The sequence below is a fragment of the Rhincodon typus genome, chromosome 13 (assembly GCF_021869965.1).
Source record: "Rhincodon typus isolate 14 chromosome 13, sRhiTyp1.1, whole genome shotgun sequence".
Lineage (NCBI taxonomy): Eukaryota > Metazoa > Chordata > Chondrichthyes > Orectolobiformes > Rhincodontidae > Rhincodon > Rhincodon typus.
In genome coordinates, this window is record NC_063344.1 from 25,657,204 (window position 1) to 25,677,017 (window position 19,814).

At 41.2% G+C, this 19,814-nt stretch overlaps 1 protein-coding gene across 5 annotated transcripts in view; it reads left to right on the top strand.

Annotated features, from left to right (window-relative positions):
• The window catches only part of tnk2b (tyrosine kinase, non-receptor, 2b), a 252,032-nt gene that overhangs the window by 172,566 nt on the left and 59,652 nt on the right, over nucleotides 1-19,814 (top strand). For all 5 annotated transcript variants that reach the window (XM_048604620.1, XM_048604621.1, XM_048604624.1 and 2 more), the window contains 5 exons: nucleotides 2,814-3,023; nucleotides 5,565-5,717; nucleotides 6,694-6,971; nucleotides 11,185-11,311; nucleotides 14,385-14,531. In XM_048604620.1, the coding sequence (XP_048460577.1) occupies nucleotides 2,814-3,023; nucleotides 5,565-5,717; nucleotides 6,694-6,971; nucleotides 11,185-11,311; nucleotides 14,385-14,531 (915 nt within the window). The remainder of the gene's footprint in view (nucleotides 1-2,813; nucleotides 3,024-5,564; nucleotides 5,718-6,693; nucleotides 6,972-11,184; nucleotides 11,312-14,384; nucleotides 14,532-19,814) is intronic.

Sequence of the window (19,814 nt, forward strand, 5' to 3'; positions counted from 1 at the left end):
GGTTTGAGTGGATACCCAGTTATGGAAAAATAACATTAAGGATGAGTTCTAGTATTAAGCATTTTTTGAAAAGAAAATTGATGCTCATTCTTTTTTATTCTTTCATGGAATCTGAGAATCACTAGCAATGTCTGCATTTGTTGCTCATAGGTAATTACTCTTCGCAAGGCAGTGGTGAGTTGCTTTCTTGAACACTACAGTTTACATGAATAAAAGCAAAATATGGCAGTGCTAGAAATCTGAAATAAACTCTCAGAATGCTGGAGAAACTCAGTGGATCTAGAGAGAAACAGAGACAATGTTTTGATTCTGATATGATGTTATTCAGATAATTGCCAGACTGCTGAGTTGCTCCAGGATTGTTTGTTCCAGACTATATGGTGTGCGTACTCCAATCAGGTTATTCGCAAGGGAGTTCCAGGATTTTGACCCAGCGACATTGAAGGTACAGTGATACAACAATTGTTGTTTTTCCAACAATCAATAATGGTTTCATGGTCATTAGATTCTTAATTCCAGTTTTTTTATTAAATTCAGATTCCACCATCAGTCATGGCGGGATTTGAATCCGGTTTGCCAGAATGTGTGTCTGGGTCTCTGGATTAACAGTGCAGTGATGATACCACTAAGCCATCCCCTTCCCATGAAGGTCATACTTATGAAATACTTCAACCTTGTATATCACATTTATTCCACGCCTCCCCACCCTGCCGCTTCACGGGCGGGGACATTTCTGAAACCTCCTTCTCCTGATGCCTGCCACCATTTACACCTGGATGTGGCAGGACTGCAGAGTGTAGATCACATTAGTTTTTGGATCGCTTATTTCTGTCTATTGCATTCATTTTCCACTGATGCCATGCAAGTAGTCCCATGTTATAGCTCCACCAAATTGACAGTTCAATTTTAAATATGCCTGATGCTATTCCTGGCATATGCTCCTGAACTGTTCCTTGAATAAACGTTGATATCCTGATTTGATGGTAATGGTAAAGTAGGGGATATTCTAGGCACTGATATTGATTGAGATTGTGGTTGAGTACAATTCTGTGACCTCAGGCCCACAGTGCCCAATGGATTCCCAATCTGTGCCCGTAGTGTTCAGGGAGGTGTAGATTAGGTGGGTTATAGGGGGACGGGTTTGGGTGGGATGCTCTGAGGTTCGGTGTGGACTTGTTGGGCCGAAGGGCCTGTTTCCACACTGTGGGGATTCTATGAATTTGAACTCCGTTCCATTAGCACAGTGGCAATGCCCTACTACGCATTGAAGGGCATCCTGAATGTGAAGACTGGGAGAGAAATTTTTCTTTTCACAGATTTTTGGAAGTCTGTTCCTTCAATTGACACACCTGGGTGTGCAAACTGAAACAGTAACTTTGCTTCAGAGGTTGTTCCTAGGCAACCTTTATTACACGGCTCAATCTCTTTTAAACAAAGTTTGTCAAACAATTAAAGCCATAAAACCCATTTTTTTATGTCTCTCAAAAGCTTTGCCTTGCATTCTTTTCAAACATCAATTTGACTGTTGGAAACAATTGATGTACCACAGCATACTAAATGTTTGGATCATCAGTTCCAAGACATTTCACGATAAACTTTTCAAAATCCAGAAATTGTCCAAATCCAGCCAATTTTTCCAACTCCCCCTCTCAGATATTTTTAAGGACTATGTATTCCCAGCAAACCTAAAGTGGGAAAGAAATGAGTCTGGAGCATCACCGTGTGCAAGAACCCAATGCTTCTAGAAATTAGAACATGGAAATAATGCAATGTCCAGCTAATCTGTGTTGACTTTTTAATTTTTTTGAAAGAAATTAGTTTGAATTGTACTTGCCTACTATCTCCTGTCAAAGATTATGTCATTGTCCATCTGCCTACTCTTGAAGTTTGTTATAGTGGCTGAGGCAGAAACTAACCTGGAAAGTGAATTATACACTCTGAATTCTTTGTGAAGAAGTTCCTTCTGTTGTTAATTCTAATTCTTTGACAGTGGAAACCCATTGTGCTTCTCTGTTAATTTGCAGAGGTGCTTTCCATTTTTGAAAATCCCACAGATGAAAAAGAAGGTCATCTTGCATTTTCTGACTAAAAAAAACTGTAATTAACAAGAAACTGAAAAATAAAATTGAGAGGAAAATAAATCAATTCATCTTCATTTGTTATTGACCATATATTGATACCAGGATCTAATCAATGCAAACTTCTGTTGAAAAGGCCCTACTAGATCTCTCCGCTATGGGGGAAAAGCAAGTAAGAGAGCAGAGATTCAAAGTGATGTGCAAACACAGCAATGGTGACGTTAGAAAATACTCTATCAAACAGCGAGTTGGGAGGATATGGAGTGTCCTGCTTAGAAATGTGATGGAGACAGGTTTGATCGAGACATTCAAGAGGGCATTGGATGATTATTTGGATAGAAACAGTAGGCACGGATATGGGAAAAAGTCAGGAGATTGGCATTAGGTAATAGGACCCATGCAGGCATGATAGACTGAATGGCCTTCTTCTGTTGTAACAATTCTGTGAGTCTCTGGTATGTTGTGTTGGCACAGTTGAGACAACTTTGCTATCTTTGCTTGAATTTACTGTGAACTTTAGTTCAGCAAGACATTAACCTATTTTTCTAATCAACCTGTTCAGATGTTATTACACATCTCTGGAGCAGGTGGGACTTGAACCTAGGCTTCCAAGCCTAATGGTAGGGACACTACCACTGCACCGCAAGATGTTGCCTTCAATTTACTGAGGGCACTCTGATGCAAATTTGTATAAGGTGGACTCTGTCTCTTCACAGTTGTTAATATATTTTTCAGGTGTTCAGTGGAAAACGTCCAGAATCTGAATTGCAGCCTCAGGCAGGAGCAACATTTCGCAAACTACCAACTCCTCCACCACCAGCTGAAGGAAACCAGACACTGACGTGTTTGATCACTGAGAAGGATCTAACCCTTCATGAGAAATTAGGTGATGGGTCCTTTGGAGTTGTGAGACGGGGTGAATGGCAGTCACCTTCTGGAAAAATTGTAAGTACAGGTTTACAGGGTGATGAGTCTTGAAACCTAGATTTAATAGAAAAATGAACATTACTAATTGAAGCTAATATGGTCTAAATGATTGCCTGCTTTTCATTGTGAAGATATACCTTCATTATATGCTTTTGGGTTTTTTTAATTCATGGGATGTATGGTGTCACTGGTTGGGTTTGCATTTATTGCCCATCCCTAGTTACTCTTGCAAAGGTGGTGATGAGCTGCCATCTTGAATGCTGCAGTTCATTTGATGTAGGTAGATCCACAGTACTGTTGGAGGGTAAGTCCCAGTATATTGCACAGCAACAATGAAGGAATAGTGAAATATTTCCAAGTCAGGATCATAAGTGGTTTAGAAGGGAACTTGCAAGCGGTTTTGTTTCCATGCATTTGCTGCCCTTGCCTTTCTAGATGATAGTGCTGTTAGTTTTGGTAAGTACTGCCTAAGCAATCACAAGATCTATCTATTCTAAGCTTTACCTTGCTGCCAGATCTGTGCCCATTTTCTTTATCTTTTTTTTCCCTCTCCTCTTCAGCCCTGAACTCTCCTGTATTATTTCATTCTCCTATGATGCTGTCATGAGGAGATTGAGTTTATTTCTCCTTCTGAGGTACTTAATTCCTCACTTCCAATCCCTGTGTCAATCATTCGTCTTTGCACAGCTTTCCTTCTTTTCCATTGTTCTCCAAGACTTAACTTCGTTCTTATCCAAGAACAATTTTGCTTCTGTGCTGTTCTTTGACCACTCTCCAAGGGCTCATTGAGCCATTCATCATTGTATGCTTATAGACCCCATTCTACTATTTTTCTCTCTTTGACTTGTCATATGGGGGCCACTTGGAAGTAATATTACCAATCCTCTTCCCGTCCCATTCATCCTTTCCGCTTCCAATTCTATGGAATCTACTAATAGATCTGTGCATCTCCTTCCAGAATATTAGTTTATTTGTGGACAAGGCCTCTTCCATTCTCACCAGTGGAAATTAAATAATTGCATTGGTATCATGGACTTATTGGAAACAGGACAATTGATTGATTGCATTTTGCTATTTACCGAAGTTTTAACACCTGGTGTACTTTCTACATCAGCCCATTCAAACTGCACAGTGGAACTGCATACCTGCTCATTCAATTCTGAATATAGTTGAATAAAGCTGGAATTAATATGGTTTAACAATATGCATGAAGATATTCCCAGTTGCTCAGGCTAGAACTAGTGGCCATTGCCCTGTATTATACAACATAGTTGCTGATAAAATTAATAGGGAATTCAGGGGTAACTTCTTCACGGTGAATATATGAGATAAAAAGCATTGATGGATTTAAAGGAAAATGAGGTAAGTATACAAGTGAAAATGAAAAATAGGGGTAGAAATTAGAGTGGATAGAAACTCATGTGAACCATAGACACCGATAGGAACCAGTTTAGGAATCAGCTTCAGTGAATTTCCTTTGAACACCTGCAATTGTCAGTACATTCTTTTTTAAACACTGGGAAACCCAAACTGGACACAGTTGCTCCCAGCGTGGCTCACCGTGGTCTGGCATAATTGTGACTCCAGACTCCAGACCCAGTGATTGAGCAGCAATAAATGCTGGCTAAACCAGTGACGCCTACATCACATAAATGATTAAAAACTTGCATTACAAGTTAGTAAGGCTATAAAAAGCAACCAAAGTACAGGGCATAATCACTAGAAGGATAGAATTGAAAAGTAGGGAAATTGTGCTAAACCTGTATCAAAGTTAGCCTACACTGAAGAGCACTGCATGTGTTTCTAGTTCCAATGTTATAAAAAGGACATAGAGGCACTGTAAAGGATCCAGAAGGTTTTCAATGATGTCAGAAATATATGGGTATTTATATCAAGAAAGATAAAACAGGCCGAGGGGTGACCTAATAGAGATATTTAAAATGCATGACAGAAGGCCATCAATATAATAATCATCAAGAAATGCAAAAGGAATGAGAATGTTGTACATCCTCAGTGGTTAGCACTGCTGCCTCACAGCGCCAGGGACCTGGGTTCGATTCAGCCCTCTGGCAACTGTCTGTGTGGAGTTTGCGCATTCTCCCTGCATCTGCAAGGGTTTCCTCCGCGTGCTCCGGTTTCCTCCCACAGTCCAAAGATGTGCAGGCTATATGGATTAGCCATGGAAAATGCAGAGTTACAGGGATAGGTAGATGGGGAGAGTTGTTGGGCCGAATGGCCTGTTTCCAAACTGTAGGGATTCTATGATTCATTCTATGGAACTTGGTACCCACATGGTGTGCATGGAGGTAAATGGTTATAGATACATTGAAGGGAAAACTGGATAAGCATATTAGGGTGAAGGAAATAAAAGATTATGATAGATTTAGATGAGAAAAGATGAGAGGAGGTTCCACTGGAGCACAAACATTGTCTTGGACTGAATAGCCTGTTTCTGTACTGCATGTATGACTTACAGTAATCCCAGAGGAGGTATAGACTGGATTATATTTCATAAAGGTAAGTGGTACTTGAAATCAATCTTTCCTTACTTTTTACCAGATAAATGTGGCTGTGAAGTGCTTGAAAACTGATGTATTAAACCAACCTGAAGCTCTTGATGATTTTATACGGGAAGTCAACGCTATGCATTCTCTTGACCATCTCAACCTGATTCGCTTGTATGGTGTTGTACTAACCCATCCTATGAAAATGGTAAGGAAAAATTTCTCATAAATCGCAGAGAAACTGTCAAAATTATTTAGGTTTCATTTCTACTTCTTGTCCTCTACCCTGCAAGTACTTTTGTTTAAACTTGCTGCTGGATTATTGTTGGATACTGCCCCTGTTACAAAATGGCTGTAATTTTGCACGATACATAAATTGACAGCAACAGTGCTATATCTGTAATGACATGGAGCAGCTGCAATTTGTGCTCCCACTCATGCTTCCTGACATGTCTTAACTGCAAGTTCAGCTGTGTAAGATTTCCATTTTCAACTTTTGCTGAGTTGAGCTGCCAAATTAATGCCTGTTGCGTTTAATTTGAAGTAGTCTGATATTGGGGATTTGTGCCATTGGGAACTGGATGCAGACTGACAAAACTTGTTCATTTAATAGTCAGTGTAAGATGGGAGCACTGATCCTTACTGTTAGCATTAGAATAAAAACCATGGGAAGGTCTTAATCTCTGCTATTCCCAAGTACTCCAGTTCCCTTATCGAGTCAGGAAACTCAACTTTTTTCGAAATGTTGGCTCTGCTTTCTTCCCACAGACCCTGCCAGAATTGAGTTTTGCCAGCAAATTCTGTTTTTGTTTCAGATCTCCAGCATTCGCAATTTTTTGTTTTAATAACTTTTGCCCAGCCTGATTTTAAAATAGATTACTAGGTGTAATGACACTGCATCACTAATTTCTGTTACTGAACATCAAGATTGCAATATCTCATTTCATTAAGCCATGATGTGGAGGTGTCAGTGCACGTGAAGAAAGAGCAAGACTACAAAAGCTTGTGTCTCCAAATAAACCTGTTGGACTATAACTTGGTGTCGTCTGATTTTTGACCATTATAACCTGGTGTCGTATGATTTTTGACCATATTCCATTAAGAATGCAAATAGTGTCAGGCTGATGTCATGTTTTGCATTAATACATAAATTCCTTTAACATTTTCTTTCTTTCTTTCTTCAGGTTACTGAACTGGCTCCACTTGGTTCATTATTGGATCGTTTGAGAAAAAACCAAGGTTACTTCCTCATTTCTACATTGTGCCAGTATGCAATACAGATAGCAAATGGCATGGCTTACCTTGAGTCCAAGCGCTTCATTCACCGTGACCTGGCAGCTAGAAATATCTTGCTGGCCTCGAACGAGTTAGTGAAGATTGGAGATTTTGGACTCATGAGAGCTCTTCCACAGAATGATGATCATTATGTCATGCAGGAACATCGCAAGGTCCCTTTTGCTTGGTACGTCTGGGAAGTTGCTTGCAATAAATCATACCATCCATGCAGAACTGGAACCTGCACAATTCTAACATGCTTAGAAATGTGAAGGTTCCCCACAAATCATGGAAGAACTTACAGCAGCATTTATTTCATAAATTTTGTTTACAGAAGATTTATATAAATATATTTCATTTACATACATATATAAAAATGTCAGTGTGATAAAATCTATGTAAACAATTTATGATTTATATTACGTTTAAGTGCTTGTGTGCTCACAAGGAAAGGTGGAATTTTTAAGAATGTATTCATTTTTAATTGAATTGTGGACCTTATAACCTCACAAAACCTTGTAACCTCACAAAACTGGCCGGAAATATTTAGCCAACCTTGAAATACTCTTGGCATGGTGATTCCATAAGCTCAGGTTGTCCTAAGAAGACAGATTTGTGCCACTAAAGCTAATGTGCAGGCTTGTTGGGCTCCCAGAATACCTGTCTGTTATCAGGCCAAGCCCTTAGACTGGGTCCTGAGTAGTTTCTGCCTGTCAGAATGTGGCAGTGCAACGGGCAATTAGAATATAGTCTGTAAAGCATGTACAGGACTTCCTCCAGAGTCCCTACCACCTCTCTGTGGCTCAGCTAGAGGGCAGCAACAGAGAACAAACATGATCAGTGTGAGTGGGTGGAGTCTCTGGGCCAAAAGCTGAAGGTCCAGAACAAGCTATGAACAAGATAAAAGCTGATTGTGGTGAACGTAGTGATTGAAGAGGGGAGATGGGAGAAGCATAGGTTGATGATTAAACAGATAAAGGCTGGGAGGGAGTACCAGCTGTCTGATGTCAGGGAACACCTTTGCTGCAGCATGAACAAACACAGCTCCACATTTCAGGAGATGTACAGTGATTGCAGCAGCATTTACAGTGCTGATTTATTTCTAAGCAAAACTACTTTACTATCAAGTGAATGAATTGCAGTGGGTTATTTCTATTGGTATAATTTTAATGTGAATGATATTGAGAAGAAGTAGCTGTTATGAAATACAATCACATCCATCAATAGCACTAGTGTTAATTTGGCTGTTCCAAAATGCTTCTGCGAAGTTTTTTCTAGCTAACCTATTCAGAGATGTCATTGCACACTTCTAGTGCAGGGGGGTCTTGTATCCCAGCCTCCTGGCTTAGAGCAAGGGCGACCACCACTGTGCTACAAGAGCCCTAACAGTTCTGCTATGTAACTAGGTTAATGACAGCCTTGTAATTTATGGAGAATTTAATCAACTGTGCTTTCAATACCCATATTAAAGAACTATTGAACCTGTTACTGTACATTTGTTGATAAATTTTCACCGATTTCCATTAAATGCAATAAAAGTACTGAGTTGGGAATGTTCCTGAGGAAGGGTCATCAGACCCGAAACGTTAACTCTGATGTTTTCTTCACAGATGCTGCCAGACCTGCTGAGCTTTTCAGCAACTTCTGTTTTTGTTCCTGGTTTACAGCATCCACAGTCCTTTTGGTTTTTATTTGGTGTGAATTAGGACTTGGTCAGCAGCATTTTGAATGGTTTTAAGTTTGGTAGAACGTGGGAGGCCAGCCTAGATCGCTTTGGAATAGTCAACTGTAGAGGTAACAAATGAATGCATTAGGGTTTCCGCAACATCCGCTGAGACAATGGAGGAGTCACACAATGTTATGGAGATGGAAATGGGTAGTTTTCATGGTGACATGGATATATGATCAGAAGTTCATCTTGGGATCAAATATTCCACTGACATTGCAAATAGTCTATTGAGCTTAAGACAGTTGCCTGCAGGAGGGATGGAGTCATCGACAAGAGAGCAGAGTTTATTGTCGGAACTGTAGACATGATGGCTTCAATCTTCACAACATTTAATTGAAAGAAATTTCTGTGTGTCAAGTCTGAATAGCATTGTGATAACAGTGGTGAAGTTGTGCGAGATGGTGGTGAGCTGGGTACAATCAGCGTATATGTGAAAACTGATGATGTGGTTTTTGCTGATATCACCAAAGGAGAACAGGAGAGGGCCAAGGATAGATCCATAGGGTTATCAGCAATAACATTGCAAGTGATACTCTTATTACAATTAGATGAGAAGCAAGTGCAACCCATCCAACTGGCAAACAGTGGAACAGTGGTTGCAGAGGGGTGATGTAATCAACTGTATTAGAGGCTGCAGGTTCATCTAGAAGAATGAGAAGGAGCTATTTCACCTTTGTCATAGTCACTTAGAAAGTCATTTGCTACTTTGGCAAAAGGCAATTTTTGTTTCTTTGCCAGAGCGAGAAACCTGACCACAGGGACCCAAGTGTGGAATTCCAGGAAGAAGAATTGAACTAGAGGGCAGCTGTACCTGAAGCGAGAAAATTGTTAATCATAGCAATTAGAATGGGAGTGAGGAAGGAAAGTTATGTCATCAGCAGTTTAGTGAAAATTAAGTCTTGGGAGCAAGCTTTGTGTATTGTGAAGAAGATAACCTGTGAGAAGGCAGGAGGCAGGTGAATGAGAAACTAGAAAACAAGGAATTCAGGGCTGGGTGAGGGAAATAACCTTCTTTTAAATTTCACCCAATGAGCTGACGAGAAGAGGCAGCTATCAGAGTCATACAGCATGGAAACAGATTTGTCTGCACCTACTAATATCCCAATCTGACCCAGTCCCATATGCGAGCCTATATCTATCCAAACCCTTCCTATTCATGTACCCATCCAGATGCCGAGATGATATCAGTTGTTACACCTCACTGAGGTAGTGTGGTGGAAATCGAGCCCCAGTACTTCCAGGATTGTCACAAAAATAAACGATTTTATAAAAATAAGCAAATCCCCCAATTTGCCTATCTCTTAGACCCAGATTGACAGATAACATGCACCAGGTTTCTGTACTTAACAAGAATTACTATTAATTAAAGATAAATAGATTCTAGCTACAGGTACTTAATTATGAATCATTGACATAGAACTCTACTAGTTAAAACTTTAACTTCCTTACAAAACTCTCCCTACACACGTACAGACAGTAAAAGAAATATGGAGAGAATGGAAAGATTGGGAGCAAGTTCAATGGTCCCTGACAACAGAATTCACCGAGATGATACTTTTGGCTTGTCAGAACTTGCTGTTTCTTAATTTTCCATCCCAGTTGCTTGTAGGGGTCACAGGTGACTGCTTCACAATTACAGTCTCTGACTTATTGGTTAAAAGCTACAGCTTACAGTAACTGATGAGTGGCAATAAACTGACTTTGTTCAGGCTGGAGGTGTCCTTTACTGCAGAAGAAAGAACTGCACCTTCCATTCTGGATGTCCAGCTGTTCTGACCAAACATCCACACCCATGAGCTGTTCAGCTACTTGGGATCCAAAAATCTTGATTGGCAGGCAGAAAGTCTTTGTCATCTTTGTCACCATTCCACAGACTAATTGTTGCTGGTCAGATCTTATTTTTGAATGCATTCCCTGGTTCCAACTCGTCTACAATCTTTCTCACACTGGTTGAAGAAGCAACAGTATAAACAGCACTTACAATGAGTGTCAGATAACTTGCTAAAAAGGTATGGTCTTTACACAATATCTTTTTCTTGATTTTAATTATGATAAGACAAAAATCCATGGACCGTTATTCCGGCTGAGTCACTGGAATCAAGCGTATGTCAATGCCCTATAACACTGAATCAAGCAGTGTGTATAGGGATGAGTGGGAGGCCATACTCACGAAGCTGAGCAAGGCTTTTGGCAGTTCTGTTTGTTTGAATTCCTGCCCTATGATGCTGGGAACTGGTGTTCATTCACTCTCTCGGGCGAGTAAGGCATTCATGTAAAAATTCAGCCCCTGAATATTTGTTCATCTAATACCACTTTGGATCTCTCGCTTTTGGGTGGTGCCATTGCACTTTGTAAAATGATAGCGGAAAAGCTTACATAAATTAAAAAGGGTTTGTTGGTATTCCACGTAGTAGTATTACTTATGTGCATTACCCTATGGTTCTTTGTTTTAATTATTTATCCCAATTGTGGTATTCAACCTTTAGTTATTCCTTCCAGGAATTTTCATACCACCACCTTGATTTTATCGCTGGGAATCTAAATGTTCCTGTAGCTGTATTATTCATTTATTGTGTTCCATTAATTTTAAATAAACACACCGCTGGATTGTATGTTTAGAAACCTATTCTTCATACCGATATCAAATATCTTGGTGTCTTTATTTTGATAGGTGTGCCCCTGAAAGTTTGAAGACTCGAACATTTTCACATGCCAGTGATACCTGGATGTTTGGTGTCACTCTGTGGGAGATGTATACCTATGGCCAGGAGCCTTGGATAGGCCTCAATGGAAGTCAGGTAGTGGATGTATCCTTTTGTTTTTGTGTGCGTATGAAGTTCTGAATTTATGCCTATATGTGACTCAAAAGTGCCTGCACCTATATGCCTCTAGTTATCTTCCTGCTATTTCCTCTGTCTCCGTTCATCTATTTAAGTTTATCTATATGTATGTTTCTGTACAGATAGAAGATTTTTAAAAAATTAATTCATGGGATATGGGTATCACTGGCTAGCCCAGCATGTATTGCCCATGAGAAGGTGATGGTAGTCAGCCTTCTTGAACCGTTGCAGTCCATATGATGTCAATGCATGCAATGCTACTAGGCAGTGAAGCTTCAAGGTTTTGTCCCAGTGAAAAGGAGCAATGACATATCTCCAAATCAGTTGTGTGGCTTGGATGGAAACTTGCAGGATGTTGGTATTCCTTTGCTTTGGCTGTCCCAGTTTTTCCAAGCAGTAGGTAATGTCAAAGGAGCTTTAATGAGTTGTTGCAGTGCATTCTATGAATGATACACACTGCTGGTACTGTGTATCAATGGTGAAAGAAGTGATTGTTGTAGGTGTTGACCGTGGTGTCATTCAACCAGGTTGCTTTACCGTGGTTTGCATTGAGCTTCTTGAATGTGGCTGGAGCTGCATTCATCCAGGCAAGTGAGAAATATTCCTTGACACTCCTAACATGTGTCTTGTAGATGGTGGACAGACTTTAAGGAGTTTGGAGGTGAGTTGCTGCAGAATTCCCAGGTTTGGATCCTGAGTCATAGCCACAGTATTTATTTGACACGTCGAGTTCAGTTTCTGGCCAGTGATAACACCAGGGATGTTGATAGTGAGGGATTCAGCAATGATAATGTGATTGAACATCAAGGGACAATAGTTGGATTCTCACTTATCGAGATGGCCATTACCTGCACTTGTATAGCACAGATGTTGCTTGCCACTTACCAACCTAAGCATGAATATTGTCCAGGTCTTGCTGCATTTGGATACAGACTTCTCCAGTACCTAGCAGCTGTCAATGCTGCTGTAAGTTACGCAATTGTCGACATTCTGATCTCTGACCTTGTGTATAGCAACACCTGAAGGTTGTTGGGTTTAGAACATTACCCTGGGTATACTTTTAATGACGTTCTATGGCTGAAGTAATTGAACCCCATTAACCACAATCATCTTCCCTTGGGCTAGGTATGACTCTAACCAACAAGAGCTTTCCTGCTGTTTCCCATTGACTCTAGATTTGCTAGAGTTTCTTTGACGCCACACTTGATCCAATACTGCCTTGGTGTCGAGGGCTTCACCCTTGTTTCCTCTCTTGAGCTCAGTTGTTTTGAATGTCAGTGAATGTGCTGTTGTTAGGTGCTGCTTGACAGTACTCTCAACACACATGATGTCACTTTGCTACTAATTGACTGTTGACTGCGTTGGTAATTGATTAGGTTGGATCTGTATTACTTTTTGTTTACAGGACAAATCTGGTAATTTTTCATATCGCTAGGTAGTTTCCAGTTTTATAGCTGGACTGAAATAGCTTTGCTAGGTATGCAGCTAGTTTTAAGGTGCAGATCTTTGGTATTAACACCAGAATGTTGTCAGGGCCAATAGCCTTTACAGTATCCAGTACATTTTGCTGTTTCTCTACCATGTGGAGTGAATTGAATTTGTGAAGACTGCCATCTGTGATGCTTGGGACCTGAGGAGGAGGCTGAGATGCACTGCTCATTTCTGGCTGATGATTGATGCAAACACTTTAGTCTTGCCTCTCTTGCACTGATGTGCTGAGTGACCCATTGTTGGGGATGGGGTATTTGTTGAGCCTCTTCCTGCTGTTCATTGATAAATTGTCCAGCACTATTCATGACTGTATGTGGAAGGACTGTAGAGAGTAGATCTGATCCTTTGGTTGTGAATTGCTTAGCTCTGTCTATTCCATGCTCCATCCACTGTTTGGCGTACAAGTTGTCTTATGTTATAGCTTCCAAATAGCTTCCTATATGTTGACATATGTTTATATATGTCTGGTGTTATACCTGGTACGTCCTTCTACACTCTTTGAATCAGGGTGGATTTCCTGGCTAATTTTGATTAGTAATGGAGAATACAAAACACCAAAGTATTACAGAATGTGGTTGAGTGCAAATCTGTGACTGTTTAGGCCTTATAGGTAGTAGATCTCTTTGAAATTTAACACCTCCAACATAGAATAGTGATGGAGTGCATCCTCAATTTGAAGGTGGAACATTGTCTCCAAAAGGATTGTGTGGTAGACCCTTGTACTGACATTGTCACAGATGCATCTGTTACAAGTAGATTGGTGAGGGTGAGGTTGAGTACGTTCTTCCCTCTTGGGCCCTTAACACCTGCTACAGGCACAATCTAGCAGCTTTGTCCTTAAGGACTTGACCAGCTTGATCAGTAATGGTGCTCTGAGCCACACTTGGTGATAGTTGTTGAAGTTCTCCTCCTAGAGTGCGTTTTGTGCCTTTCCCCTTTCACTGCTTCAGAGAGTGTTATTTGACATGGAAGAGAGCTAATTCATCAACTGAGGAAGTCAATACGTTGTAAACAACAGAAGGGCTTTCCTTGCTCATTTTGCAACTTCATGGGATCTCGAGTCAATAATCCCACCCAACTGGATACAACTGTGTACCATGTGTACACAAGCTCGTGTTTTTCTGCATTAGTCATTTGATGTATGTGTGTACAGCTGATTTTACACATGTAGTTCAGAATATTAGATAACACAGTGTGGAGCTGGAGGAACACAGCAGGTCAGACAGCATCAAAGGAACAGGAAGGCTGACGTTTCAGGTCGGGACCCTTCTTCAGAAAGTTCAGAATATTTATGGCTGTACTTGTGTGTGCATTTGAATATGTTTATGGTTTGTGTAGGATTTTACCGAACACATTAATTCAGCAAAAGTTGCTATTTTACATAATGACCACCAGATTTAGCAATGATTAATCTGTATGTAGATGTGTGTATCTGTGGATACGTTTGCATGTTCACGGTTATGTTTGTGGGGCTATTTATTCATTCATCTGGCCCACTGTTTTGTTGGTTATAATGTTGTAATATCTTTCTACTTTCCAGATCTTGCACAAGATTGATAAGGAGGGTGAGAGATTGCAAAGGCCTGAAGACTGTCCTCAGGATATTTACAATGTGCTGCTGCAGTGCTGGGCACATAAACCTGAAGATCGACCCACATTCATGGCACTCCGAGACTTTCTGATTGAGGCAAGTGAACATAAAACAACGTAAACTTGCGTTTATATAGTTCCTTCATTGTTGTAAAATTTCCAGAGGTAAATTACAGGACTACAGCAACAATATATTTGGAAACAATGCCCAAGGGAGAAAATGACGCTAGTTGTCTCTGGATTCCTACCAGTGCCACGTGGTAACGAGGTAAGAAATAGGGAGAGAGTGCAGCTAAACACGTGGCTACAGGGCTGGTGTAGGAGGGAGGGCTTCCATTATGTGGATAATTGGTGCATGTTCTGGGGAAGGTGGGACTTGTACAGTAAGGACGGGTTGCACCTGAACTGGAAGGGCACAAATATCCTGGGAGGGAGGTCTGCTAGAGCTGTACGGGATGGTTTAACCTAGTTTGGCAGGGGCTGGGGAACCGGATTTATAATTCAGAGGATGAGGTATTCGGCTTTCCAACAGACACAACAGGGAGTGAGGTGGTTTGTAAAGAAATGCAGTCGATGGAGCGTAATTGCAGACACCGAGATGGTTTGCGGTGTGTATACTTCAATGCTAGAAGTATCAGAAATAAAGCGGATGAACTTAGAGCATGGGTCGGCGCTTGGAACTACGATGTTGTGGCCATTACAGAAACTTGGGTAACTCAGGGAGAGGAATGGTTGTTGGAAGTTCTGGGATTTAGATGCTTTAAAAGAAATAGGGAGGGTGGAAAAAGAGGTGGGGGAGTGGCGTTGCTCGTCAGGGCGAGTATAGCAGCTACTGAAAGGCAGTTCGAGAATGACATGTCTACAGAGTCAGTTTGGGTTGAGATCAGGAACAAGAAAGGAGCAGTCACTTTGTTGGGGCTTTTTTACAGACCCCCTAATAGTTGCAGAGAAGTGGAGGAGCGGATTGGGAGGCAGATACTGGAAAGGTGCAGAAGTCACAGGGTTGTTGTCATGGGTGACTTCAACTTTCCAAATATTGATTGGAAACATTTTAGTTGTAATAGTTTAGATGGAGCAGATTTTGTCCAGTGCGTTCAGGAAGGATTCCTGACACAGTATGTAGATAGACCAACACGAGGAGAGGCCACTTTGGATTTGGTGCTTGGCAACGAACCGGGCCAAGTGTTAGACCTGTTGGTAGGAGAGTATTTTGGCGGTAGCGATCATAACTCTGTTTCTTTCACGATAGTCATGGATAAGGCTAGGTACATATGGCAGGGTAAAGTTTATAATTGGGTAAAGGGTAATCACAATTCAGTTAGGCAAGAACTGGATAACATAAGTTGGGAACAGATGTGTCAGGGAAGAGCACCACAGAAATGTGGAAATTGTTTAAGGAACGCATACTGCATGTGCTCGATATGTTTGTCCCTAGCAGGCAGAGAAGATGCGGTCGAGTGAGGAAGCCATGGTTCTCAAGAGAGGTCGAACGACTGGTTAAGAGCAAGAAGGAGGCTTATGTAAGGTTTAGGAAAAAAGGAACGGAAAAGGCTTCTAGAGGGATACAAGTTAGCCAGGAAGGAGCTGAAGAAAGGGCTTAGGAGAGCTATAAGGGGGCATGAGAAAACCTTGGCGGATAGGATCAAGGAAAACTTCAAGGCTTTTTACACGTATGTGCAGAACAAGAGAATGACCAGAGAAAGGGTAGTGCCGATTAAGGATTGTAAAGGGAATTTGTGCACAGAGCCTAAAGAGATAGGAGAGGTCCTTAACGAATACTTTTCTTCAGTATTCACAACTGAGAGGGACCTAGTTGTAGAGGAGGACGTTGTGAAACAGGCAGGTAGGCTAGAGGAGGTTGATGTTAGTAAAGAAGATGTGCTAGGAATTCTGAGGAAGTTGAAGACAGATAAGTCCCCTGGGCCTGATGGGATTTATCCAAGGATTCTATGGGAAGCGAAGGACAAGATCGCAGGGCCTTTGGCGATGATCTTTCTGTCCTCACTGTCCACAGGTATAGTGCCAGAAGAATGGAAAGAGGCAAACGTCATTCCCTTGTTCAAAAAAGGGAACAGGGATAACCCCGGAAATTATAGGCCAGTTAGTCTTATGTCAGTGGTGGGCAAATTATTGGAAAAGGCTCTGAGGGACAGGATTTATGATCACTTGGAAAGGCACAGTTTGATTCGTGATAATCAGCATGGATTTGTGAGGGGTAGATCATGCCTCACAAACCTTATTGAATTGTTTGAAAAGGTGACCAAACATGTGGATGAAGGTAGAGCAGTGGATGTGGTATACATGGATTTAAGTAAGGCGTTTGATAAGGTTCCCCATAGTAGGCTCATGCAGAAGGTAAGGAGGTATGGGATAGGGGAAAATGTGGCAGATTGGATTCAGAATTGGCTGACCCTTAGAAGACAAAGGGTGGTAGTGGACGGAAAATCTTCAATATGGTGCTCAGTTACGAGTGGTGTACCGCAAGGATCTGTCCTGGGCCCTATTCTGTTTGTGATTTTTGTAAATGATTTGGATGAAGGAGTGGAAGGGTGGATTAGCAAGTTCGCGGACGATACGAAGGTGGGTCACGTGGACAGTGCGGAGGGCTGTTCTAGGTTACAAAGGGACATTGATAGAATGCAGAGCTGGGCTGAGAAGTGGCAGATGGAGTTTAACCCTGAAAAGTGTGAGGTGATTCATTTTGGAAGGACAAACTTGAAAGCAGAATACAGGGTTAACAGAAAGATTCTTGGCAGTGTGGAGGAGCAGAGAGATCTTGGGGTTCATGTTCACAGTTCCCTGAGAGCTGTCACCCAGGTGGATAGAGTTGTTAAGAAGGTGTACGGTGTGTTAGCTTTCATTAATAGAGGGATTGAGTTCAAGAGCCGTGAAGTTATGCTCCAGCTATACAAAACCCTGGTTCAGCCACATATGGAGTATTGTGTCCAGTTCTGGTTACCTCATTACAGGAAAGATGTGGAAGTGTTAGAAAAGGTGCGGAGGAGATTTACCAGGATGTTGCCTGGAATGGAGGGAAGATCTTACGAGAAAGGTTGAGAGAGCTAGGGGCTTTTCTCTGTAGAACGACGAAGGATGAGAGGTGACTTGATAGAGGTGTGCAAAATGATCAGAGGTATAGATAGAGTAGACAGCCAGAGACTTTTTCCTAGGGTGGAGGTAGCTTTTACGAGGGGACATAGTTTTAAAGTGAAAGGAGGTAGATATCGGGGAGACGTCAGAGGTAGGTTCTTTACTCAGAAAGTGGTAGGGGCGTGGAATGCATTGCCGGAGAGGGTAGTGGAGTCAGCCTCATTAGGGGCATTTAAGCGGCTATTAGATAGGCATATTGATGATAGTATAAGGTAGCGGTGGAGGTTAGATAGACTTTAGGTTTAGGGTAAAAGTTTGGCACAACATCGTGGGCCGAAGGGCCTGTGCTGTGCTGTTCTGTTCTATGTTCTATGACAAAAAGTTATGTCAAAGAGCTAGCTTTTTAAAGAGCTTCAGAAGAGGAAAGAGAGAGGTGGAGAGATTTTAGGATGCTGTTCCAGAATTTGGAACCCTGACAATTGAGAGTGTGGCAATGGTGATGTAGCAATTGAAATCGGGCAGGCCAGAACTGGAAGAGTGCAAAGACCTCAGTGGATTGGGGGACTGGAGGAAATTGCAGAGATGTTGGAATAGTTTGGGGAATTGGGGACATGATGGTGATGGTTGTCGCAAGGCTGTGAAAGGATTTGAAAATGAGAATTCAAAATTTTAAATCATTTCTTGTCTGGGAACCAGTGTAGATAGAGGAAGACGAGATGGTCCAGTGGCAATGCTCCATTATGGTGCTTGCACAAACCGTAAAATTGTCCAGCTAAATACAACATGTGTGTGGCAAGAGTAAGATGCACAGGTTGCACACAAGAATGATAAAGTTTAGAGGGAACATTTGTGAGTAGGAGTTCATATGTGTTAGCACATGGGTTGTAGTTTGCAATTGGTAAAACATCTGTGGGTTTGTCAGGAGTGTGTTGAAATAATTAAGCAAAGAGGCAATAAATGCCTGGATGAGGATTTCAGCAGTGGATAAGTTAAGGCAAGGGAAGAGTTACAGGTGAAAATAGGCATTCTTTTTGTGGCTATATGATATATTTGGGTCTAATATGATATCAAGATTGTGAACAGTTTGATTCAGTCTCAAGACTTGCCACAGAGATGTGGTGTTAGTGACAATTGAATGGAGTTTGTGATCAAGACCAAAGGCAATGGCTTCTGTAATCCCACAATTTAATTTCCTGATTTGTCTGCTCATCCAGTATTGAATTTTGGAGAAGGAGTCTGAACATAGATTTAGGAAGGACATGAAGAGGGGGCAATGAAAGCTTAACTAAAGGCACAATTTCATCATCTGAGGTGGGACAGTAAGAAGGATGGAACGGACATTGGAGAGATTATCCTCTGGCCGTTGCACAGGTTGGAAAGGGCTGAGAGAGAATAGGATGAAGAAATAGAAGTTGCTGCTGATTAAAAGCCAACTAATGTGTACCTCCAGAGAAGTTTAGAAGAGGTTCTAGGATTACATAAACATATATAATTATAATTACATGCAGGCAAACCAATCCTGAGAAGGGGAGGCAATGACCTGGTGGTATTGTCGCTAGACTATTAATCCAGAGACCCAGATAACATTCTGAGGACCTGGGCTCGAATCCCACCACGGCAAATAGTAGAATTTGAATTCAATAAAATATCTGGAATTAAGAATCTAATGATAACCATGAATCCATTGTCGATTGTTAGGGGAAAAACCCATCTGGTTCGCTAATGTCCTTTAGGGAAGGAAACTGCAATCATTACATTATCTGGCTTAAATGCAACTCCAGACCCACAGCAAAGTGGTTGACTCTCAACTGGGGATGGGCAATAAATGCTGCCTAGCCAGTGACACTCTTGTCCCATTAATGAATAAAGCAAAAAAAATGATGACAGCAGGAAAGATGATAACTGTTGAAGAATTGAAGTTTGTGAAGTTGAATGATCTGAAGGCAAAGAAAAGAAAGGAGACATGATAGTTGGAGGTGGGGTAGGGAGAAAAGGGGAGAAAGTAGACAAGGGGTGAAATAGAAGTGATGAGTTTAATTTCAGAGTGCAGTTCAAATGTACATGATTGCACATAGGGAAATACTAAGCAAGGTTGCTAATTAAATCAGGAGAGCTTAGCTTTAGAATACATGGATAAAGAGAGGAGTTATCAAGTGATTAAAAACTAGATTTAGAGTCGAAGTTGATTTAGAGAACCTAGCTTTGAATTGTGCTGTGGATAATTTGACAGACCACTAGGAGACTCAGGCATAGGTTACAATTGTTTATTCAAGCACACACAAGGGAAAGT